This window comes from Gobio gobio (genome assembly GCF_949357685.1).
Source record: "Gobio gobio genome assembly, chromosome: 16".
Classification (NCBI taxonomy): Eukaryota; Metazoa; Chordata; class Actinopteri; order Cypriniformes; family Gobionidae; genus Gobio; species Gobio gobio.
In genome coordinates this window covers 8,431,192-8,457,930 of record NC_137109.1, presented here as the reverse complement: position 1 = coordinate 8,457,930, position 26,739 = coordinate 8,431,192, and the positions used below count along the sequence as shown (strand labels likewise).

The following is a 26,739-nucleotide window of genomic DNA, read 5'->3' as shown; positions in this document are numbered from 1 at the left end:
AGCTTTCAGTTATACTGTAGTGTAATGTCATTAATGTTTTTATAGAGACATTATCAGTGATACTGGCCTTCATTCATAAAATACTCCCAGGGCATCCAATATGTAGGTGTCTTTGTTTCTTCAGTAGAACACAAATGAAGATTTTTAACTCCAACCGTTGCCGTTTGTCAGTCAAATAATGCATGTGAATGGGGTCTAATTCTATTAGAGTAAAAAAAACATGCACAGACAACTTCAAATTAAACCCTGCGGCTCGTGACAACACATTGATGTCTTAAGACATGAAACGATCGGTTTCTGCGAGAAACCGAATGTTATTTATGCTATTATTTCACCTCATATCAGACGAATGTCATCAGCTCTCCAGACCGGCATAACTTCCTTTGAATACGGTCAAAATACCGGCACGGTCATAGATATATACATTGATGCCTCATTAGTGCCTGCGTGAATCGGTCGAATGAGGAATCTACGTATATATTTCTATGATCACGCCGGTATTTTGACCTTATTCGCAGGAAGTTATATCAAATTTTTTTTTTTACGTATTTCACAGGACCCTAAACATGTAATTTTTGTTAAACTTTTAATAAATTGATGTTAAATTGTATGTTTCATGCTTTTTGATTACTAAAATTTTATTTTTGTCAATTAAAATTAATTTAAAATTAAAATGGAGTAAAAAAAAAAATATTTAATGAGGAAAAAAAATGGAATCCAGAAAAATTATTAAAAACGGAATTTGGGGAAAATTAAAATGGATTTCAAAAGGCCCTACAATGGAAAACAAACTATCGTATACACATAGTTTACAAATGTAGACATCTCATTCATGTTATCTGTGGTGCTTTATGAAAGTGGTTTGTCACTTCTTAAAAATATTCACTAAAGAGATTTTATTTCATCATAATTTTTTATATAGATACAGTATGCTCTGCTTCTGCAGCTTTTTGCACTTATCCAGTTTTCATGAATGCCTGGAAATGTTTTGTACACTCACTGGTCAAAAGGTGCAAGAACTGGAGTTTGGGTTGAGGGGTTTTAGAAGCACCCCGGCATTTGGATGGGTCTCTTCTGGCAGTGATTTGTCCTGCCCATGTGTGCCTTATCTGCCCATGTAGGTCACCAGAGGTCACACGTGGAGACACTCTATAAACGGATAACTCCCTGTTTTATCAGCTTGTCTGATCCTTGTCATGTGAATTCAACATGGAGGGAATTATCCACTATTATTGAACCAAAGGAGAAAAGCCTGACTAAACTTCATCTTCCTTGCAAACAGGTTTTGTTAGCCTCTTGCAGTACATTAGAGGCTGCTTTTGTGTCATCCTGTGTGTGAGATTGGTAACTAAAGCTGCTTTATAACCACTTGCCTCCTGACTCTGTCCTCTTGGAAAAGGGCATTGCTATGGATGCGTGCTGTTTGAATGCGAATTATCACTGAGGTGTTGGCAGCTCATTTTTATCTTCCACAAATGAAGCTTCTGTGTAGTAATTAGTATGTTACGGATCCCTGATTTGCTTTGCAATGTTATTATTACTTCCTGCAAAAGCAAACCTGCATTACTTTCTTTTTTTTCTGCAGAAAACACAAAAGTTATTTTGAAAGATCTCAGTTTTTGTACTTTCAATGAAAGTTAGCAGGGTCCAATGTGTTTAGACCCCAACCGTTTTTTTTTATTTTTTAATTTAGCCGTTATTTAACCTGGAGAGAACCTCACTGAGATTAAAATCTTTTTTACAGAAGTCTCCTGGCCAAGATAGGTGGCCCAATTATACAGAAACCCATATAACAAACAACAATACAACACACAATCAAATATCATTAAAGGTGCAGTGTGTGAATTTTAGCAGCATCTAGTGGTGAGGTTGTGCAACCGTCTACCGTTCACCCCTCCCTTTCGGAGCACATAGAGAAGCTACGGTGGCCGACACAGGACAAAGATGTCGTCGTCTGAGACAGCAGAGAGTGACTAGCGCTCTGTAGAGAAGTTTGTCCGTTTAGGGCTACTGTAGAAACATGGCGGCGCAAAATGGCGATTTCACTGCAAGGGACCTGTGGTGTGTGTAGATAAAAATGGCTCATTCTATGGATATTCTATTGCATTTCTGTCAATAGATCCTCATAAATACTACACACTGCACCTTTAAAAGTACAGCCTTAGAAGCATTTGTAAATCACTAAATATTTTTCTAATGCGTTTTCTAATAAGTGTTTTAAAATTACTAAAAGGTAACCGATTTAGCCTTAAATTCATTTGAAGAGAGTTCCAGTCTGAAGGGGCAGCATATTTGAAATTAGTTTTACCTAGGTTAGCTCTAGCAGGACAGAGGAACCTGGAGCAGTGTTAATTTTGACAGCAAATTTTGATTTAGTTTTAGTCATAGTCTTTGACTAAAATGCTGTTTAGTTTTAGTCATATCTTAGTCACCTGAATTGTTTTTAGTTTTAGTCTAGTTTTAGTCGACTAAATCTACAGTAGATTTAGTCTCCTAAAATCTAATGAGTTTAGTTAAATTGTAATACATTAAGCATTTAAGCATTACATAACCGACTGTCACTTGAACTGACATTTTGACATCATTTTGTTTTTGACATTAAAAATACACGAAAGAGCTCAATTCACTTTTTTGTTTGTTTTTTTAAAAACATCTATATAGTTTTTATAACTTTGTATTTCTGTTTTAGTTAGTAGGCCATATCAGGTTAAGCTAAAGCTTCAAATAAGTGTTTTTTTATTTGATTTCAAATAACAATTTATTTAATTTCAAGTAATAAAGGTTTTTTTAATGGTTTTAGTGAACTATTATAATCCTGATACTTTATTGAATATGTGTCAAATACAGTTTTTTCCTCCTGACTATGAATTCAATGGGAATTCAATTAAATACAGTTTGTGTAACAAAAAATGAATATATAATGCGTGCCTTTTAATGATAAACAAGCTCGAAATACACCGGGACTCTTATTTTGAAATGCGCCTTACTATTGCAGTTGCAGGAGCTCATTCAAGTTCAGGAGATAAAATATGCATTGTTACAACCGTCTAAAACATATTACTATATAAACATGGTAAAGTAAACATTGTCATTACTCATCAGCAGTAGTTCATAAACAATTGCCAGGCATAAATGTGCGCTATTCAATGATTGTGAGCCGCTCTGGAGCGCTGGATTTGGGATGTGTGAGCCTGTAGAAGCGCAACAGCGCCATGTTTTCCAGCGGTTGGATCAGCACGTTCAAATCAAATGTGCGCATCTGTTACACAGGACATCAGTTCTGACTGGATCTCCTCCCTAACATTTTCGTCTCGTTTTTATTTGTTGCCGAAAATGACAGTTGATTTTCGTCATAGTTTTTGTCATCCAACACTAGTTTTTATTTAGTTATAGTCTAGTTTTCTGACCTGGAGGATAGACTTGGTCGGCGTCGTGGCGTGGGGACGAAGTCGACGTGGGGGAAAATTCCCCCACAATGTAAATGCATGTGGTTAACCCAGTTTAGCCTGTGTGAATCACTTGAATCACCGTCCTTGTGCCGCGGCGCGGCTGGTATAAACAGTAGGATTGACTTGAGTGGATGCGATCAGCTCCAGTAGCCGTGTCGGAGCCGTAATGCGCCGCAGACGGGGTTACACATTACAGCCTCACGTGTGAGCCATGTCCCTGGGTGTAACCGCCGTAAATTACTGTTTTTTTCCCCCACAGACAATCATGCTGCATGCATATTGGCCCACTGACGTTGACGAGACTAATCCCTTAGGTATCGAAATTTGGTATCGAACGACAAGATCTTTTATGATTCTCGATAGTATTGAGGCAATTCGGTACTCGATACCCAGCCCTAGTTGTACCCTAATGATATTTCCTACTGACACACTACAGCAAAAGATATACATAACTGGCTTAAGACCGTTTTTGTGGGTGTGTGTGAAAAATACTAACGTGCCTAAGACTTTTGCACAGTACTGTATGTTTGGGAATTGGGCTATAAAATTCTAAATGACTTCCTCAGAGTGTTTTTTTCAGAGTAAAGTACAACCAGGACTTGTTTCGTGAAGTTCGCCTTTGAGATTCATCATTGTGTGGTGTAGAAGTGTGTAATTCACCTAAAATGAGTCGTATAAGATAAAAAAAGGGGTGAGCAAAAGTGAGGCCAAATTCAAGGGAAATGTTGTCCGGCTAATGTGCTGCTGTGTTTATTGGCACGACCCAGCAGCTTTCCGCAAGCTTTTAATTAGCTTTAATAACCATTTCAATTCCATTAGCGGATGCATCAAGCAAGTCATTTTCAGACCTGTCTGCAGGAGGACACGCAGCCTGCTGTTAATGCAGTGCCGCGGCGCTGAGCTTCTGCCCATCAGTGCACTCACGGACATACAACAACATTTGGTGTGCTCAAATCAACCTTTCCTTTTTTCTGCTTGTCCTCCAGATAACCAATGTGATGGTGCCCTTCATGTTTAAATATGCGGTGGACGGCCTGAACCAGATGTCGGGACACATGTTGAACCTGAACGATGCGCCAAACACGGTGGCGACCATGGCAACGGCTGTTTTGATTGGCTGTAAGTTCTGCCTGCTCCTGTTTGGCAGGTGTTTGACTTTATTTTGGGAAGCGTGCTGCATATTAAGTGCCAACTGACCTTTCCTGAAAAGTTTGTGTCAATATTGCTTTTTAGATTCATTGTAATGTGTTTTTTTTAATGCACGCGTCTGCTCTTGGTTTCATTTGCCCCTCACTTTGGCAGCACTGACCTGAAATTCCTGGCTAAAATATAACACTATTTCAGCCAAGAGAAAAACTGATTCACATAGGACTGTAAAGGTAGCAGCTTTTTTTACCACTGCGGTGATAGAACAAGTCCAATACTTTCATTTAGGGCTGCCCCCTAATAGTCAAGGCTTCGCCGACCAAGATTTTATAAGTCGGTTAGTTACAGAAAAAAAAGGACTGAACATTAACGGCAGATCCTTGTGGTAATTACAGTATGTCGGCCAGGAAATCCAAACGTTCACCTATCCCCCATCAACCTCAGATATGGCTTTTGATTTGAAACATACAAGTAGCAACTTTACATGGACTGAACGCTCTAACGTTAACCTCAAGTCTCAACCCTTTCCACTACAGAGTAGCCCAGAGGGCTGTACATTAAAGGGTTAGTTCACCCAAAAATGAAAATTCTGTCATTAATTACTTACCCTCATGTCGTTCGACACCCGTCAGACCTCCGTTCATCTTCGGAACACAAATGAAGATATTTTAGTTGAAATCTGATGGCTCTGAAAGGCCTCCATTGGCACAATGCACGGTTCACTCTCAAGACCCTTAAAAGGTACTAAAGACGTCGTTACAAAGTCCATCTCACTACAGTGGTTCTACAATAACTTTATGAATCGGCGACAATAGTTTTTGTGCGCAAAAAAACCCTAAATAACGACTTACTTAGTGATGACGATTTTAAAACAAGGCATCATGAAGCTTCGAAGCGTTATGAATCAGCGAGTCGATTCAGCGGTTTGAATCGCCAAATTTCAGCAGTTTGGCGGTTTGACATGCGATCCGAATCATCATTCGGCTCACTGATTCATAACGCTTCGAAGCTTCATGATGCCTTGTTTTGAAATCGTCATCACTATGTAAGTCGTTATTTAGGGTTTTTTTGCGCACAAAAACTATTGTCGCCGATTCATAAAGTTATTGTAGAACCACTGTAGTGAGATGGACTTTGTAACGACGTCTTTAGTACCTTTTAAGGGTCTTGAGAGTGAACCTAAAAAGATCCTGAAAGATCAGTAGTAATGGAAAAAAATAAATCAACAGTTAAAAGCCATAGAGAACAAGTATGTTTTCAGTCAAGCTTTAAAAGTACCTATTGAGGGTACAGATTTGATGTCAGATGGAATGGTCTCGGACCAGCAATAGAAAATGCCCCATCTCCTTTAGTTTTCAGGCGTGTTTTAGGAATTGTGAGTAGTAGGCAATTTAATGATCTTTGAGGTCTACTACTAGAATTCATATCAATCAGATTCATAATATATTCTGGGGCCAGACCATGGACAGCTTTACAGACATAGAGCAACACCTTATAATGAATCCGAAATTTAACTGGAAGCCAGTGCAGTTTTTCCAATACTGGGGTAATATGCTCCCTTTTCTTTGTGCTCGTGATAAATGTGCTCTATTATTAGTGTTTGTGCGGAGTGTGGAAGCTGAAGTATAAAGCACTTACTGCACGACATGGAGGCGCCGGCGCGATCACTTGCATTTTTTCAACTTAATACTCCACCATTTTTAGTCAAATAGATAAGAGTAATACATCATTCCAAATGGTAAACTTGTATCTGTGTACTCTCCCGTGTTAATTTCATTGACGAATAATTTTCGTCATAATTTTCATCAACGTCCTTTTTTCACTGACGAAAACGAGATAACTAAATAAAAGCTAGTTTTGGATGACAAAAACTGCGATGAAAATCTACTGTCATTTTCGTCTAGGAATTAAAACGAGATGAAAATGTTATGGAGGGACGCTTAGGGAGATCCAGTCAGAACTGATGTCCTGTGTAACAGATGCGCACATTTGAATTGTAACGTGCGGATCTAACAGTGGGAAAACGCGGCGCTGTTGAGCTTCTACAGGCTCACGCGACAGCGCTTCAGAGCGGCTCAATCAATGAATAACACACATTAGTGACAGGTTATTGCCTATGAAGTAATGCTGAGGAATAATGACAGTGTTTACTTTAAGATGTTTATATAGTAATATGTTTTAGACGGTTGTAACAATGCATATTTTAACAGCATATTTAATCAGATTAATCTAGATTAATTCCCAGATTACAGTGAGATTAATCTAGATTAAAAAAATTAATCTATGCCCACCACTACATTTTACCCATCACTTCTGTCTACTGATACTCAAGTTATGAACAGAAGACAAATTATGTTATATTGAATCCAGTTTTGAAGGTCATTTTTGTTTTTCTCTCAAATATCTAAGATGATCAAGCCTTATTCACCCATGCATTAGAAAAGAAAGGTTGTATAATATTAAGCGTCACATTCCAGCAAGCATATTCATAGACATTTGCTGTACACTTGGTGGCCAGAGCATTTAATGTCTCAGCCTAAAACAGGCAAGGGAAGGGAATTCACTACAGGTGTGATCTGAAATTGATAAACATGAAGAACTTTTCCTGTCATGGAGTTTGGCCATTTCAGACTAATTAGGGCCCAAAAAATGATAATTTTTCATCAGTCGATATTAGGGCTGTGCGATATTGAAGAAAAAGAAAAATGCGATATGCGATATCCTTGTTAAATAATGGGATATTCGATATGCGATACGATATTGCTTTAATTGTGTAAAATCTATTTCTTTCCCCAACTGATATCTTCAAGCATAACCGACTTTGTTTACATGAACACTCATCAAGACAGTAATTTTGACATAACTGTGTGTGTATTTGACAGTTCGAGTGTGTAACAAGACACGAAAAAAAGAACGGCTTGTGCGCACGTTTCGGTGTGTGTGTCAGACAGCAGACAGCGCGAGACTGCAAGGAGTTGTTTTTCGCAAGTTATTGCGTTTAATAACTCTTTTTAACGTCAAGCAAGTCACATAAGTAACCGTCGTATGCTCAGTCTATTCTCTGCTAAATGCATCAACCTAAAATGTACACTTTTCACAATGTTGTTGAAGCAGCTTATTAAAATCATTCAGATATTGCGTGCCCTTGCGATATGCATATTGCGATATGTACATTTGCGATAATTTCGATATATTGCACAGCCCTAGTCGATATCATTAACTGTCACGATAAGTGTCAAGTCTTTATTTCTTTCAAGTTTAAAAGCAGACGTTTGAACCTAAGTGAAAGTCATAGAAACCAGACTGTTAATTGGTTTTAAACTACTCTTTAGTCAGAACGTGTCAAGCGCTTCATGTTTTTGAATTCTTTACACTTTTCAGTAATTTTCCCCAACAAATATGTTAAAAGAAAAGTAAATTTCTTAGTTTCTGCATGTGCTAATGGATGACATTGTTTCAAATCATGAAACAGGTTTGTGTCGGCTGACTTTAATGCGTACCTTCAGCACAGTTTGCAGTGCAGGCTGCAATGTCAATAATATTGTTTTAGGGATGCACCGAATGTTCGGCAACCAAAATTATTCGGGCGTAAATAGCAAAAATTGCACTTTTGGTGTATAAGTGAAAAGGCTGAATAAATTTTACCGAACAATTACGTTTTTGATGACGCGATCAAATATAGCAACCAGCGCGTGTGAGAGGCGTGCATGCTTCTAAATGCAGCAATGCAGCACATGTATGTGTGAAAGCATTACGTGTCCGAGATTGTCTGCAAACGGCCATTTTTGCGTCTCTGTTCTGCTGAATTGTCTAAGCACCCTCAAATGCAAGCAAGAGCATCCTCAGTTGATAGTGTAATAATATATTGCCAAATGTTCCAGTGCATATTTGTGTCTGTAGAACGTCAAATGTATCCATTTACAATGTGTTTCTGCAGCGGTGACATAGTTGTTGATCTCTTGTGCGCAATGACCAATGTGTTTAAAGTTAGTCAGACTCCACTCACTGCTCAAACCGCCAGAGTTTTTATTCAGTGCTGAGTTATACAAGCTCGCAAAACCTCTCATGAAAAAACAAAACGAGTGTAGACACGAATCGACGTAAGTAAGATATTTATTGTGCATTGTTTGCAGCTTCATTGTAATTTGTGAGATTGTGATGAACTGAGATAGCGACAGCGTTTAGTGATCGTGAATGGAGCGGTCTTGGCTCACTTTACAGTCTACAGTCTAACACAGTCTATAATACATTGAATAAAACTATTGTTTTTCATGTTGCAAAAAGGATTAACGGCCAATTGCAAGCTGCAAAGTTTTGGAAGTGACAGTGAAATAGTAACGCATTAAAGTAATGTAAAGGCAGACTAATAGATTAATAGAAAAATATTAATTGCAAAATATTTGTGAAAATGTAAATATTATTAAATGTCAGACTGTACACTCAGTGCTGTGGTGGAGCCATTGCTTAGTCTACATCTGCACTTTAATAGAGCACCCTCAGTGATTAGATTTTGATTTAATTATGATACCTGTAGCCTTAATAGGCCAAAGATCAGATAAGATGACATAAGAAACTTTATATATATATATATATATTAGGGGTGTAACGGTTCACGGGGTGAGTTCCAAATGGAATCAGTATTCCCTATTTGATCATCCCTATGTGAGCAGGACACGCGTGTGCCGTGCCGTATGTAGCAGTTTGGAATGCACTTGGCAAAGGGAGCGGAGTAATTTCCTCATTATCTTCAGCTGGGATTTTCCTGTGACAACGCAGCGCCGGCATAAATAAATATATAATTCATATTTTTAAGAGTTATATTACTTTTTATATACAGCAGCCTATTACAAAGCATATTTTTATAAACTCTTTAAAATAAAAAAATATTTTTATTTGCAACAGTTAGGCTAAAAAAAAGAAAAGAATTATGCAGATTAGTGATGCACCGAAATGAAAATTCTGGACCGAAACCGAAAATTTAGTATGCACTTGGCCGAAAACTGAAACTGAAGCCGAAAATGTTTGAAAATCCCAGCTGAAGATAATGAGGAAATTACGCCGCTCCCTTTGCCAAGTGCATTCCAAACTGCTACATACGGCACGGCACACGCGTGTCCTGCTCACATAGGGATGATCAAATAGGGAATACTGATTCCATTTGGAACTCACCCCGTGAACCGTTATATAATATATATAATTTTTTTTTAAGTTATATTGTGCTTTGTTTGTATAATGTCTGCTGGAATTGTTTTTAAATTGTAGTTTTGTAATGTATTTTTCTTTTTAAAAGCAAAACAAAATGGTAAAAAGCTAATTTTTACTATTTAATTTATGCAATGGCGAAAAAATTGCCAAAATAAATGGAAAAAATTCGATTTGGTATTGGACTTCGGCCTTCGGCCAAGAACTTTAATTTCAGTGCATTCCTATTACGTTTTGTCACTTAGAAATGCACTTTTGACAGTGAGTTGGCAGTGGTCGTAGCTTGAGTTTGGATGCAGATATAAATTTATGTTCATTAACAAACCTTGACATCTGTAAAAATTGTAATAACCTAATTTTTATATGGTAAATATTCGGACTGTTTAAAGCTGCAGTCCTTAACTTTTTGCGCTCTAGTGGTTAATATGGTAAATGGTAAATGGACTGCATTTATATAGCGCTTTTAACAGACCTACGGCCATCCAAAGCGCTTTACATTTTGCCTCACATTCACCCATTCACACACCGACGGCGGTGTCAGCCATGCAAGGCGCCATCCAGCTGGTCGGGAGCAGCTGGGGTTAGGTGTCTTGCTCATGGACACCTCGGCACTTGGTCTGGTGGAACCGGGGATCGAACCACCAACCTTCCGGTTTGTAGACAACCTACATGAACCACTGAGCCACTGCCGCCCCCTAATAAACAGAACTGCATGCGTCGTGCGGAAGAACATTGCAGCCGGAGCTACTTCTCTCTGTTTATGTCTATAGCGAGTCCCGCAGGGACTGTGCTCCTCCGCAGCGGCTCCTACCAGAACGGCCTGAAATAGTCCCAATATAAACACTTATTATAAGTGTACCATAATGATTCAGGGTAAGACAAAAACACGGTTTGGAAAATGGATTCATGTTTTACATTCTCATTATATAATTTTTGTAAATCTTGAACACAAAAAAAGTTATGGACAGCAGCTTTAAGTTTTATTAAAATTAACCATTGGTCTTCCACAGTAGCATACATTTAGATCATGATAAGGTAAAACCACACATAACACCCCAGTATCATGGTGAAATGTCACTATATGGTTTCTATGGTGTTTGTATGAAAAACTAGCCTAAATAGGTTACATTTAGAATAAATGCACAAATGCTATAGTTTAATTACAAAAAATACAGTAATTATATTCCATTACTCCTTTATTACATGTCTACATTAAAAATATAATACAAATCGATATGAATATCCCACATTTCTGCCATAATACCATAGTGCAGTTAGTGTTACTACAGTAAATCCATGTTAAATGATGGTAATTTGTAAATTGAAAGGCCTTGTGGCTGTATCATTGCACACAGTGTTTGTCAGCTCTGTTTCATCTGGCTTTAAACTAGTCACGTGTTACAAAATCACATTTGAGTTCTTCACTGAATTCAAGCTCATCTCACTGGATCTCACAATGCTGTTTAGTGATCACGTGACGAGACTGATCGTTTAAAATGAGTAGCGCTGTTTCGTTTCGCTTTTGGCACATAAACATTATATCAAACATTTATCGAACTCTTGTAATTGTTTTATCAAGGAAAATTATATCTCGATTTTATCGCCCAGGCTAATTTATTCTTACAATATATTTTAGTCAGTTTGCTTTTGTTGAGGATGTCAGTGTGCAGAGTGTACCACCGAATGGAGCCCAAGTGCATGTTTAAATAAAGATTAATGAAGATAATGACTAATGGAAACTAACCACTTAGCAAGTCTTTGTGTCTTAAAATGAAAATTCACTGTCTTCCCATAACTGCGTATTTTAATGAGAGCCATTATGTCCTGTGCACACAGACCATTAAATGCTTCTCCGTGCTGCTGCTTGTGTGATTTGTGCGCGCTGCAAGGCACAGATTATCTGTTCAGAATTTCTGTTGATTGATATTGTATTCAAGGCACTATTCATCCTGAAGCTGAGAATTTGATGCACTTGGAGCAGTTTTGTATGCCACAAGCAAATGGATGTTCATGTCAAGTTCATTTTTGACCCTTAAAATCTCAGTTGTGACATCATTTTACAAATTAACTAATCAATAGTCATAAACAAGCCCTGTGTAAGTACACAGCTTTAGGGTCATATGTCTCTTTTTTTATTCACAAAAAAAAAATCTTATTTACTTGCATATAAATCAACTGACTAGTTAACCTCATTAGTCAACTAGTAGGTTGTTGGATGACTATTTCACCATCCTGACTCATCCATAGTAAGTGTGAGCTATAATAGAAGGGTATTTTATATTTATAGCTATTCTTCATTGATACACACAACTGATTAACCTCATATAGAATATGGCATATAATGGAATATTTTACGGCTTTTATGACGTATTGCCTATTTTGAGACGGAACTTGCCAAACATCCAAAACATTGCTGTGTGCTGGGATAAATGCGCTCTTTGTACGAGCGTAGCTACACATGATGGTATTTTGACCAGCTGAGAACTCATGAAGAGTCAAAACAGAGACAGGAATCCCTCCGTCACACACACAAACCAAGATCTGCTGCGAGGAGATGCAGTTCTGATGCCTGTACCGAACTGTGTTTGGCAAAATCACGACTATGATGAGAAAAAACAGGTGTGCTTGAGAATTCTGTCCTTTTTAGGGTGTAATTTTCTTCCTTTTTTTAGTTTGTTTACATGTCTTTGGTCAGTGATGCGTTCATAAATCATTCGACCCGCACCAGAGTTCGTTTTGGAAGCGGAGCTAGACCCATCTTTCCAGCAGTCTCGGTCCTGGTGCGCACCAGGGTCCGAATGGCAGCGTTCACACATGTTCAAATGAACCGCACTAACAGAGCAATCGCACCAGAGTTTGTTTTAATTGAACCAAACATGCCAAGTGATAACGTGATCACAAACATGCCAAGTTTTCGAGAAAGTTTGCAATGGGGGAGCAATTTTGAACAACCATCACAAACTCCAAATGGACTTCCTCAATTTTGCTTGAAGTTATATCAGGCACTTGTTACCTAAGCCACTTTCCCACTGCGTGGTACGGCTCGGCTCGGCACGACTCAGCTCACTTTACTTTGGCTTGGTTTGCTTTTTCACTGCAGTTTAGTACTGCTTCAAAGTGGGTGAGATTATAGACTGATCGTTATAGTTGCACCTTGACTACAGACCACAATACAGCTATTTGTTTTTTCAAGTTGCGTGTGTCAAATCGTTTCAAGCAAGTGGTTTCAAGCAGTTATGCAAACAAATGATTTTGTTTGCTGACTATTTAAATCTAGCGGGTTTGGTGTCTTGTGTTGCGAATCCAATGACGCTGGTAGTGACGATTCTCTCTGACCAATCAGTGCAGCGTTTACACGTCACATTTTAGTATCGGTACGCCTCGCTTGGAACCGACGTGGCACTAAAAAAAGTACTAGGTACTGTACACAGTGGAAAACCCCCCACAATTTTGTCATACTGAGCCGTACCATGCAGTGGAAAATTACCACTAGACTGTGTTGATGTTGGAAAGCTGCTATACAGATTAGTGTGTTTAATAAAATTAGTAATAAAATCGTGATGTGAGCATGCACGATTTCTAAACCGTAGAACAGAACGGAGCGGGTTCAGCGTTGGAAGAAAGCACAGAAACACGGACGGTGAATTCAGGAAAGGGTCTGTGGTTTGGGAATATTTTGAATACAGGAGAGATGATGTATCATAGATCCAGGTAATTTGCAAGACCTGTTAAACTATCGTTGCAGCAAAACAGGGTAGGAGTCATTCACACAGAATTAAAAACAACATTAAAATCGAAAACACAATATTGATCAAAATAGTATTATTTTAAATCGTATCGCACATCCCTTCTATACAGTAGCTATGTTCCCATCACTTTATTTTTATGCACATTTTGCACAAGTATCAAAGCAGAAACAAGTGATGGAAACAGCAAATTTCGAAGGAAAAAAAATCCCTTAATTCGCAAAAAAGTTTTAACGCTCGTTTGACTTGTGCGAAAAAGAGTTAATGCGAATAATGGGAGATGGAAACAAACATTAAACCCTCATGACTAATCGACTGTTTCCGCTAATGGTGTTTTGTTTACTGTTGGTTACCAGGTTCCCAAACCACCGTCATCCTCTCGAACAACTTGATTGAAACGCACCTAATTCACTTTTCTTTTTTGTGGTGAACTTTGAAAAGATTTGCTTCACGTTTGGAGGGAAACCCAGCTAGTGAGTCAGATATACTCATGGGTCAAGAAGAGTTTAAACGGTACGCAGGTGTGATGGCATGCTGGCTGTTTTAATGAGCTTTAGGTGCTCTTGAGTGAAGAAGTACACTGTTGTCATGTAGACTGGTGTGTTTCCAGCCTCTGACTGTGTGAATATATCCCCTGAAGCTTGTTAACATGCATACATCCCCTGAAGCTTGTTAAAGGGATAGTTCACCCAAAATTGAAAATAAAGTCAGTAATTACTCACCCTCATGTTGTTCCAACCATGTAAGACCTTCGTTCATCTTCGGAACATAATTTAGTATATTTTTGATGAAATCTGAGAGCTGTCTCACTCCTCCATAGGCTTTCAGAGGGAATGAAACTTGATGGCCCAGAATAGTAAGTAAAAACGTCATTTAAGGAGTCCAAATGACTACAGTGGCTCTGTATTAAGTCTATCATGCGACGAAAATACTTTTTGAGCGGAAAAACAACAAAAATAACGACTTTATCCCACTATTATTGTTGTTCAATTTTAGCCTCTGACGAGAGTTCGCGGGAGTGCCACGACGCATGCGCGAGAACTGAGATTACGGCGTTCTTCTTCTACTACTTGTTACTGGCTGCTCACTCTTTCGGAGTAGGGTTAATCTCAGTTCTCGCGCATGCGTCGTGGCACTCCCGCGAACTCTCGTCAGAGGCTCGTACTATTCTGGGCCATCAAGTTTCATTCCCTCTGAAAGCCTATGGAGGAGTGAGACAGCTCTCAGATTTCATCAAAAATATACTAAATTATGTTCCGAAGATGAACGAAGGTCTTACATGGTTGGAACAACATGAGGGTGAGTAATTACTGACTTTATTTTCAATTTTGGGTGAACTAACCCTTTAACATGCATACATGCAATGTTAGGCTCTTCATTTTTGTCACTGAAAAGAGTGCTACGATATATTAGGATTTATTGGAAGCAGTCGCAGCGCTCTCAGTGGCGCCCTCTGTTTATCCAACTATGTGAATGAACTGGCACACACTTGATGTAATTTTTCTTTTCTGTACTTCTACGTTTTTATTCTGTTGGCAGAACTTCAGTGAAAGTGTGTGTGTGTTTTCAGACGGTGTTTCCCGTGCCGGAGCAGCTCTCTTCAATGAGCTGAGGAACGCTGTGTTTGCGAAAGTGGCTCAGAGCTCCATCAGGAGGATAGCCAAGAACGTGTTTCTACATCTACATAACCTGGATCTGGGCTTCCACCTGAGCAGGCAGACTGGAGCGCTGTCCAAAGCAATTGACCGTGGCACTCGAGGAATTAGCTTTGTGCTCAGTGCTCTGGTCTTTAATCTGGGGCCTACGCTCTTTGAAATGTTACTAGTCAGCAGCATTTTGGTAAGTCCAAACTAAATCTTCATATGTTTGGAAATGAAAAAAAGCCACAATTTTACCACATATAAAGGCTGTTCTTGGGCACGAAATGGGACCTGTGCTGGCAAAATGAGTGGGACTGCGCACGGGCTAATTTTGAGCTACAGCCAAAACAAGTGAAAAATTAACATTTTGGTTGAATTTGAGGTTTTCACAAAATAGTTTTCATTAAGCTCTCGTCTAGTGATCCCAATGCTCCACATAGCAATTAAACATCTAAAAGTATCTTTATTTGTACGTTTTCTGAGAGGAGTATCTTTCCTTTGTCCATGAAAAATGCAGTTTTTCTTTTTTTTTCTTCTTTTTTCACAAGTTGGGTATCGTTTTAAAGCGCAACATCCCAACTTTGTGAATATTCATTGTGAATTTTTGATGGCATGAGTCTCTGAACCAATAAAATGTGATCTTCAAACTGATCTGACACGTGCGCACAAAAGACGCCTTTACACGACAAAAGCAGAGAAGAGGGCCTGTTTACTCCAGCAAGTGATCACATTTTTTTTTATTTTTTTTTTATGTATTAACACCACACAGCTGCTTATACAAAGTGAGAGACAAGGCACAAACATATACACACAGTTTGGGGGAGAAAAAAATGCACATATATATATAAAAAATAATTAACAATAAGAAAGAAAAACAGCACAATATATAGATGTATAGATATTATATTTTATACAGGTACTTTATAAGTTTAGGCAGTAGGTTCATCTAGTGTGATTTGTTATTATTAGTGACTTAACTATTTATTTATTGAATTATTTTTATGAATACAGGGTCACTGACTGAGAAATCAATTTCGAAACAATGTAAAACAATACAAATAATAATAATTGTAGTAAAAGTAGTTCTAATAATAATAATAGTAGCAATGGTACTTGCAGCAGCAGTATTAGTAGTAATAATAACAATAACAGCAATAAAAATAACAATATTATTATTCATAATAATAATAATAATGATGAATCATCAGTTTTATAGTTTTTGGATATATATCACTCTCTGGGTCTGGGAGCCACTGCTCCACCGACGGAGAGAAAACCAACACCCCCCCCCCCCCCCCCCCCAACACAGATGCCATTCTCACCTCTAATCAGCCTGACCTCCCTCCCCGACACCGGCAGAACCCATCCCCCATGCCAGCAGTTAACCTTCTGTGCTCTGCTGCCTAGTGTTGTTTTTGGCGGCCTGTTTTAACGATATTTAGTCATATTTTTTGTTGACGAAAACAACACTACTGCTGCCTCTTCCTCCACCAGGGATGCTGGGGCACCACAACAGGCACCTACAAGCCAAGCTCACCTGCTTTGACTGTGACCTGGGAGATAGAATCATTTGGTTGCCCCTTTGTTTTTGTTTTTTTTGTTTTTTTGTTTTTAATCTGTGGTTGAAATCATGGTGTACCCCAGTCGACTCCCCGGCCAGAGACACCACATCCAACCCAGACAGCTCTCCTTCACCGTCACTTTTAATGGGAGAATGGCCCGCCGGCAAAGATGGCCAAGGGAGGGACCAGGCAAACCAACAACCAAACCGGAGATACCCATGCCGAAAAGACCCTCCAGTCACACCCACCGACAGCATTAGAGTCGCCGCCAGACCCAGACAGCTTATCGAGAGTATAAATTATAATTGTTTATATATATACAGGGAGTGCAGAATTATTAGGCACGTTGATTTTCTGATTTTCCGTGCAAAACGGACTTCAGGATGGACTAAAATGAACTCCCAAAACGTACTGCCAGATTCTGAAAGATGAATTCTTCAAACAGTGGTACTAGAGGATGTGGTGCTGGTCCTTCAAGAGTCACTCTCAACCTATCTGTCCATAAAGCCTATAAAAAACCTTCTTCATGTATTTTACAACACTTCAGCTTGTGATTCTTATCTAGTGGGGGTCATTTTTTAGGATTCTTTTCGCTAACTGAAGTCTCTGAGATCCTGACACCTTGCACTTCTGGAGACTCCAGGTAGGTTGCAGCTCTGGAAAATGGTGGCGCTGGAGACTAAAGGGTTCCTGATGGTTTCACCCTTAATTCTTCACCTTAATTCTTAATTCTTTTGCAGTTAACAGGTGTATATATACAGGGAGTGCAGAATTATTAGGCACGTTGATTTTCTGATCATATTTTTTGTCCAGGCACATTTGACCAATTCCAAATCACAGTAATCCTAATAACTAATATTGATATATATACATATATATATATATATATATATATATATATATATATATATATATATATATATATATATATATATATATATATATATATATATATATATATATATATATATATATATATATATATATATATATATATATATATATATATATTAGGGATGCCACAATTCTCAATATAATATTGAACCGTTCGGTACGGCATTCACGGTTCAATACGCGCTTGTGAATTGTGTTTTTTTCGGTTTCGCATTTAATTAATTATTTTTCTACAAATTCTATAATTTGCCTCCATCCCAATACTGAACAACGTGACATACATTCACATCACACGTTAGTGGTGGAGTTATACTCACGGAACACTATAGTTATTCACAATCACGAAAGTTCATTATCTGCATGCGTTTTAAAGCCTTGTTGGTTTCATTCGCGTGCGCGGTTTTAACATGCGCTTTTCAGAGCGCGCGCACTAAAAGCCTGTCAAACACGTGAATTCTGAACTAAGTAGTCGTCTTACTGCGTTAATACTGTCAAATACACACAAGGTTAACATAAACACAGTCGGTTATGTCTAAAGTGAAAGTAAAATCGCAATCGTGTCTGTATATTAGATGTGTAGAGGTCTTAAACTGACAGCAGCGCAGCCAGTGAACACGCGGTCCTTATAGATAGATAGAGACAAATATGTTTTATGTTTTTTATGTCTGATATGTTTAGTCTATAAAGCTTGGGTATTTAAAACAGAGATGTTGTTTTTAGTGGAGATGGACAAGCATTTCTCTGCCTGTGCATTATGTATGTGACAAAACACTTTGAGTTTGTGTTTACAAGCACACTGCAACTGCACAGATGCTATGAGACAGTCAAGTACAGATGTTATGAATACTATCTGGAAATGACTGTTTTTGTTGACATTCACCGGACCATGTATACATTAAATCACAGTGAATATATGGAATGAAAATCAATCTGTTCCCAGGGCTAATGTGAGACATCATCATTAGTATAACACTCTTGAGTATAACACATCATTATCCCTCATGCTATTGCATTTGGCACTTCCATGTTCAAGAATGCGCTCGGAAGGCCCGCTCGGTTTTCCTAATCTAATGAAGTCAAATGATTTGTGATTTGAGTAAGGAATAGAATGAAATGCAAGTTATTTATTCTCTGATAATCATCTCCTTCAATGAACAGTTAATTTGAATATTGAATATTTTCAATATAAAAAGTGGACTAGATATTTTTTTTTACCTTTTATCACAGTATTGGAAATGTGAAAGATTACTCCATATAAAAGCCAGAAACTAAGCTTTTTTTTAGCACAGGTCTATCTAAAGGGTTAATGGTGCCACCTGGTGATCAACAGTAAAAATTACAAATTTTACCTCTTCCCAACAGGGAAAACCACCAACAATCAGAATGCATGATTATATGGTGTCATGGCTTTGCAATCAAAAAATGTTGTTCTAATGGAAGTCAATGGGGCAAAAACAGCCACAAACAGTAAATGAGGGAGAAAAAAATAAAATCTAATGCTGCACAAAAACTAACAATGCATCAACGCCAATGTTGTTACTAATCTTTCACATGTCCAAGACTGATAAAAGGTATAAAAAAAATCCAGTCCACAATCACTTTTTTTATATTGGAAATAGGTCATTTTGTGTGCCCCTCCCCACCAAATCAGTTTTGAATCAGTTTTTTTTATTTATTATAATTTATGAATTTTGCAATTAAAGAGTAAAAATCCAGAATTTTTTAAAAACATTTAGTAGTTTTGATCAGGACTGAGGTTGATTTAATAGATTTATGCAAAACAAATTGAAAAAAATATTTATCTGATACATTTTACAGCAGTTTAATTTAGTGGATGTTTTCATCCCGAACATAACGAAAGGCTAGTGAATTTGCCCACAGTGTATTAAGTTTTTGGACCTTTTCAAAGCATTTTCCCAAAATATGTGTCAATAAGACTCTAACACACGCACACGCATGCACGCACGCACGCACACACTGAAGCACGCATGACACTCACTGTGTTTTTAGCCTCTGCTGCCTCACTATGAGAACATGAACGCATTAACTTAATCTCCAGAGCCACTCTGAGAGTCACTTCATCAGCATTTTACCGGGCATATAAACGCACAGAATTCAAAGGTCTTCACGGCAACCTGTCAAACTAAAAGTTCGGTTTAACGTGAAAATTACTATTGTTTTGCATTTTGTTAATAAGTGCAGTTACTAATAATTAATGAAATTAATATTTAGACATGCTTTTTCGATTATTAAAATGTAATTAAACCATTAAATTGGAATCCAGAAAACTTAACTTAAAACCAGAAAACACAGAATTTGGTTAACAAAAAAAACTAAACAAAAATAATAGTGCCCGAAACATTACATTTTTGCTTATCTTTTTAATAAATGTAATAATTTTTAATACGTTTAATAAACTTTTAATTAATGTTGTTAAATTGTATGTTGCATGATTTCATTTAAATAGACATGCTTTTTGATTACTAAAATGTTTATTTAATCATTAAAATGGAGTCCAAAAAATTAACGGGGAAAAAAAAACCTCATCCCAAAAAATTAAATGAAAAAAACGGATTTTGGGAAAAAAATTTATGGATCTCATAGCACATATAGAGAAATGTACAAAATGTCAACTGTGCATTGATGTTAGGAGTACTGAAGATGTCAGTCATGTGACGTGAAGCGCACGCATCCAAAGATCAGCTCACTAGCTATGTTTCCATCCAAAGTTGCGAATGTAATTTATGCGCAAAAATGCAATATCGCTTAAAACATTTGCGAATAAAGCACCGTTTCCATCCAGTGAGTCGAAGAGAACATAATCGTCACTTCCTGATAAACTACAGCTAAAAAATCTGTAAGAAACATAGGAGAACCCACCATATATAATCATTTTCGTGTATATAGTAAATTATTTGTGTCTGAGAGAAATGCGTGCGTCTCAATAAACTTGTTGTCATGCTTTCAGAGGCAGACGCTGCTATTTGGGAATGCAGTTATGTAAGACAGGAGGGAAATATACCAAGCATCTTTGATAACAGACTTCTGAATGACCAAAACAGCATTTCAGATGTTTTGCAAACAAGATTTTTCTGCTGGTTAGTACAGTTATGCTGTTACATCGCGAAAGTCGTATTATAATTTTTTTATGCGCATCAAGGAATTTATTCGATAATGCATTTCCATCGTAGTTTATGCACGTTTTCGTATCGGATAGAAAATGTATCCGACTCAAACGAACGTATACGTTTTTTTAATGCGCATTTTTAGAATTTATGCGCATCTTGGCGTTTCCATTCAGCATTTGTTAATGCGATATCCCAGAATGCGCATAAAAATAGGTGGATGGAAACATGACTATTGACACAGATTTAAAAGTCATGTACAGTATGAAGTCAGAAACCCTCGCGCAATGAAGGTATTGTCAGCAGGAGCCTTGATGATCTACATGCTGATGTGCCTGAGTTTCACCTCCGCAGGTCATTAACGCCAAATCCTTCAGAAACACCAGCTCTAACAGAGCATTTCTCCATTTGTAACACTCCATTAGATGGTGAAATGGTGAAAATTAATATGAGTGCAGATTATGAAGATGAATGTAGCTGCTCTCCAGAGATTCAATGTATGTCATGAATATAAAGACATGTCGCTCTTTCAGTAACCCACTGCTGTTTCTTTGCAGTATTATAAATGCGGAGGTCAGTATGCCCTGGTCACTCTCGGGACCCTCTCAGCGTACAGCGCATTCACAGTCGCTTTTACACAATGGAGGTACTGTATTAGAAAAAGCTATTGCCTTAAAAAACTGCATTTTGTCCTCACTTGATTACTACTGCATTAATCACCCGTCTTTGTCTTTGATCAGGACGCAGTTCAGGATCGAGATGAATAAGGCTGATAATGAGGCTGGAAATGCTGCTATCGACTCTCTCCTCAATTATGAGACCGTTAAGGTGGGTCACATCATAAACTGCATTGTCACTGCAACATTTGTGATCTGCCTGAGTAAAGTCTACTTTTTGTCATGTGTTAGAGAGGCACATACGAGTGTCTAGTGAGAGTTGTGGGTTTTCATGTGTGGTTTCGGTTACTTACAGAGAAGAGCTGTATGCATCATTCAGAGGTTTCATATTCATGCACTCTCTCCACTGGAGCTGCTCCAGTCAGTTTTGTGGTCTGCACGCAACTCAAATCCTCCACTAAGATTAGGGCTTAACTGATTATTTTGCTCAAATTATAATCGCAATTGTTCTCATTTGAACAGGGCCGTGCAGAGAGTTCTTCAGGGGCAGGGGCTCAAATGTAAAAAAGGGGCAATATTTAAATATATATATATATATATATATATATATATATATATATATATATATATATATATATATATATATATATATATATATATATATATATATATATATATATATATATATATATATATCCTTATGCTCATCAAGCCTGCATTTATTTAATCAAAAATACAGAAAAAAACAGTAGCCTAATATTGTGAAATTTTATTACATTATGTTCTTTTTAACTTTTTATTAATCAAAGAATCTTGAAAATAGTATCACAGTTTCAATCATTGACATTAAATCCTCATATTAGAATGATTTCTGAATGATCATGTGACACTGAAGAGTGGAGTAATGATGCTGAAAATACAGCTGTGATCACAGGAATAAATTATATTTTAAATTATTTTAAAATAGAAAAACATTATTTTAATAATATTTCACAATATTGCTGTTTTTTATCAAATAAATGCAGGCTTGATGAACATAAGAGACTTTCATAATGCTGCATAATATTCAAAAATGGTAATATAATAAAGTCCTTTCACGTATCTTCACATAATAGGCCTGTATGCCGGTGGCACTTGGTTTTTGTTAACTTTGATAGTTTCATGAAATGGTAAACGGTGTATCAATATACATAAATACAAGTGAATTTAACACTTACCATTAATGCGACGTTTGCTGCTGCTGCTGCTGTGGTTTTGTGCAGGGATTTGTTTGTTGTCTGTTAAAATCCATTTTGTCAGTGATGCAATTTATAAAATGAGACAAACCGCAGGAAATCGTTCCAGAAACGTTAGTTCTTCTGTCCATGTAATTTTCAACCGATTTATGAATAAGAACAGAAAATTACCGCTCCACTTCACATCGCCCAATGGAATTTGAACTTGCTTTGCCAGATCACGATTGGTTGGTGTATATACATGACAAACGGGCATTGGTGAATTGTGTAATACTTTAAAATATATAATATATAGATTTGTAATTAAATCAACACATTAGCTCTGATTATGGATGAAAAAAAGTATTGGTTTACTTTTTTTCCGTAAGGCCACACACTCTCTGAAAGGACCATATTTGGCTAGAGAGCCGCTTCCGAACAGAGGAAAATCAGCTGTCAATCAAAACGCACGCGATCCATAGCAACGCGTTATGGCAACGCCTCAACAGAAATTGTCCGACTTTTGAGCCGTTCGTTACTATTGTATACATTGTCATGTTATAATAATCACATTTATTTAGTTTTGTTGACCACGATATTATCATTGATATTTGTCTGAGAGGGGCACTTTTGATTCATTTTGAAAAAGGGCAGGGGCTCGAGCACCCAAAGCCCCCCCCTCTGCACGTGCCTGCATTTGAATATACAGTTGCAAATCAGGTTAATTTTCAAACTTTACAGACTTTCAGCTGTTTGCAATCAACAAATCAAACAAAAGTAATTGAAATGGCTCAACACAACAAATGTTTCAAGTGGTTTCCCCAAATTCAACTGAAAATGCAAAGTCGCGATTCCACCTCAGGAACTTTCCCCAGGAACTAAAGACTTTGGGATGGTACTCGGTGTGTTTCGACCGCAGGGACCAGGGGCCAGTTGCATAAACTAAGCCATTATGTTAAGACAGTGCGCGAGTGAAGTTGAACTGATACACGTCTATCCGTCACGTCACATTATAGAGCGTTAAAACGGCATTTATCGTTTTAATTTCGTGATAAAATGGACTGAATACTCAATATGTTCGTGTGGGAACTAGGATTGAAGTGTGTTCAACACTTTAAACAAGCCTACTGTTAACTGTTAAAGATTGCATTCATAACCGTTCGGTATCTTTTTTATAAACAATGTTTACTTTTAAACAGCATACAGTCTTTTAAATGTTTTTATTATTTACTTATAATGATTATCGTCATAAATAATAAACTTATTGAATTGAATAAAAAAAAAAAAAAATTATAATAATAATACTTTTGCTGTGGTACCGAAATTGGTACAGAGTACCGTAACATTTTTATGGTATTGGTACCGACTGCTGGAATTTTGGTATCGTGACATCCCTACTTCTAAATATCTTCCTTTGTGTTAGGCAAAAGAAAGAAATGTATACACGTTTGGAACAACTTGAGGGTGTGTAAATGATGAGAGAATTTTAATTTTTGGGTGAACTATCCCTTGAAGTTGCATTTTCAGTTGAATTTGGGGACACCACTTGAAACGTTTGTTGTGTTGAGCCATTTCAATTACTTTTGTTTGATTTGTTCATTGCAAACAGCTGAAAGTCTGTAAATTTTTTGCCAATAAACCCGATTTGCAATGGTGGTTGAATATAACTGTATACTGTATATATTCAGTTGCAAATATGAGAGCCCTATTTGCATTTGTGGAGCGATGTGAATCTGTGGTTTGTTACGATTCCTGTGTTGAGTAACCGGCAAAATACCGAAAGTGGCACATTCCACGGATGAGGAAATGCTGCTCCACATGAACGTTTATCATTATACTTATTGTCTTTTTTTTTTGTTGTTGTCATTTTCATAATAGAAATGGCTAAACATTACAAGCAGACGGCAGCTATGTAGTTTTCAACTGCTTTACATTATGAAAACTGCTAAAAACTAAAAGAAGCTTCTTTCAAAAGCTAAAACGTGAAACATTTAATTGCTGATATTAATTCCAATAACTCCAAATGGTAACACTTTATTTTACATGTTACATGTCCTTTTTACATGTTACATGTACTTACCATAGTAATAACAGTAAATTATTCATAATTACATGCAACTAACCTTCAACCAAACCCTGTAGTAAGTGCATGTAGTTAATCAATATTACTCAATACTTAAAAATATAATTACACTGTAAGAATGACACGTTAAAATGGTGTACCCTCGACACCTTGATTCATGTTTGCATTTATTACAGTTCGTCAGAAAAGGTTACGCAGATTTAGTAGCAGCGAATCACATGAGGCATCGTGAAGGGTCGTATGGTACTTTCATTCGAGCAGAATTTTACAATGAACATCGCTAAACTCCAACATGTTTGTCAGTTTCATCAGATCATTTAGCGTATTTTTTCAGCGCAGAGAGAGCATGCGTGTGCATGGTTGCCAGATTATGAAGAATAAGTAAAACCCGTGGCAGAAAATGTATCCTTTTATGAAAAAAGGATGAGAAAAAAAGCCCATTTTAGGCATTTAATCTCTTAACATCACGCAACCCCAAGCAGGAAAGATAGTGGATAGTGCCTTGATCCCAATGCAATATAATGTAAATGTCTAAATTAGAAAACCTTTTCAGGACAAATAATCAGCGGGGCAAATATCGCGACAATTCTTTTTAATTAATCGAGAAACAGAAATCAATATCACGATTAAAACACGATTGATCACGCAGCCCAAACTCGGATATAAAAGCTGCTCTTAATTAAGATTTGACTGATGAACTTGTACCTTGATTGGACTCTTGAGTCTTTTGTGATGAGGCTTTCCAGTTTTATGGATGTCTTCAATACTACTGTAGTCACCTATGATTATAAACTATCCCTTTTTAAATGACGTCAATGCAATTTTACTTTCTAATTTAATGAGTGTAAAACGTTACAAATATCAGGTTTGCAGATGTAGCCTAAATGTATGTAGTCACGTAGCAGGGGCTTGATTTAATTTGGGGCTACTTTTACTTGCATGTTTTAAATGCTTAAGCTGTCAACATGTGTGGTCATGTAAACGTGTTAATCCCTTTTCCGTTATCGGAGCAAGGTCATAACACAGCTAGATTTTTGCTCATTGTCCCAATTTCGCCCTGCCTTTCAAACGGCATTCTGTTGAAATATTGAAGTGCGCACGTCTGACTATGAAAAGCATCCTTACTGCGTATTTGAGTGCAAACAAAATGAGAGGAGTATATAGTAGTAGAAGTTTCCCGCTCACATTTTGGAGCACACTGTTTTTAATGGATTGTCTAACATCGCAACTCGCCAAACAAGTGAAACACTAGCAGTCGGATTCATGGATGATTATTCATTCATGTCACTAATAGGGAATACAAGTTTAAAAACAGAGTTTTTTTAAAAGTTTTTTTGCATTACCAGGTTATTGGTTTGCACTTAAACCTGTAAAACATTATTTCAATAAGCACATTTTTAGTCATTCTCACCGTATTGGTGTGCATGTAACTGTGTGGTGTGTTTAAAACTACTGTAGCCACTTTTCATGTATGTATGCTGTATTTTTATTTAGCATTTTTAAAGAAGTGTCTTACAAGTTAACACCGCTTTGGCAATGGCACATAAAAGGCAAACTAGAAAACGGCACTCTAATTTTTGTATTAAAATATCCAAAAACCACTAGAACAATGTTATATATTTTGTTGACTTGTGTACTAACATTATCCCAAAAATTTCCAAGAATGTTTAAATCCAGAGAAATAAGCAATTGTCATCTAAGCAAAGATGACAACTCCTGTGATTCTGTGAAATCAAGCCGTCATCAAGCTACGCCTTTGCTTTGAATAAGCGACCTCTAGCGAATATTACATATTGTGCCTTTAACAGGACATAAGTCAGTGCAGGTTGTGAAACGCTGGTTTTTTTTTGTAAATGTAGTCATATATAATATGTGCTAATCAGCTAAATGTGCTGTCAGGAATACTTCAGGCACCTATACATACAATCATCTTATTTCCTAACAGCTGTTTTGCTTGGTTTCTGCCTCAACACTCAGATCTTCTGCCCTTCAGCTCAATCTGTTTTGTGTTCATGTTAAGAGCTGGTATATTTTGTGCCAAGCTTTGTTTTTTCGTCACTG

General features: G+C 37.3%; 1 protein-coding gene across 1 annotated transcript in view; it reads left to right on the top strand.

The window, feature by feature from the left end:
* The window catches only part of abcb7 (ATP-binding cassette, sub-family B (MDR/TAP), member 7), a 68,742-nt gene that overhangs the window by 8,708 nt on the left and 33,295 nt on the right, over window positions 1-26,739 (top strand). Inside the window, exons 5-8 of the mRNA XM_079839800.1 lie at window positions 4,436-4,568; window positions 15,114-15,382; window positions 21,322-21,410; window positions 21,505-21,592. Coding sequence (XP_079695926.1) covers window positions 4,436-4,568; window positions 15,114-15,382; window positions 21,322-21,410; window positions 21,505-21,592 — 579 coding nt within the window. The remainder of the gene's footprint in view (window positions 1-4,435; window positions 4,569-15,113; window positions 15,383-21,321; window positions 21,411-21,504; window positions 21,593-26,739) is intronic.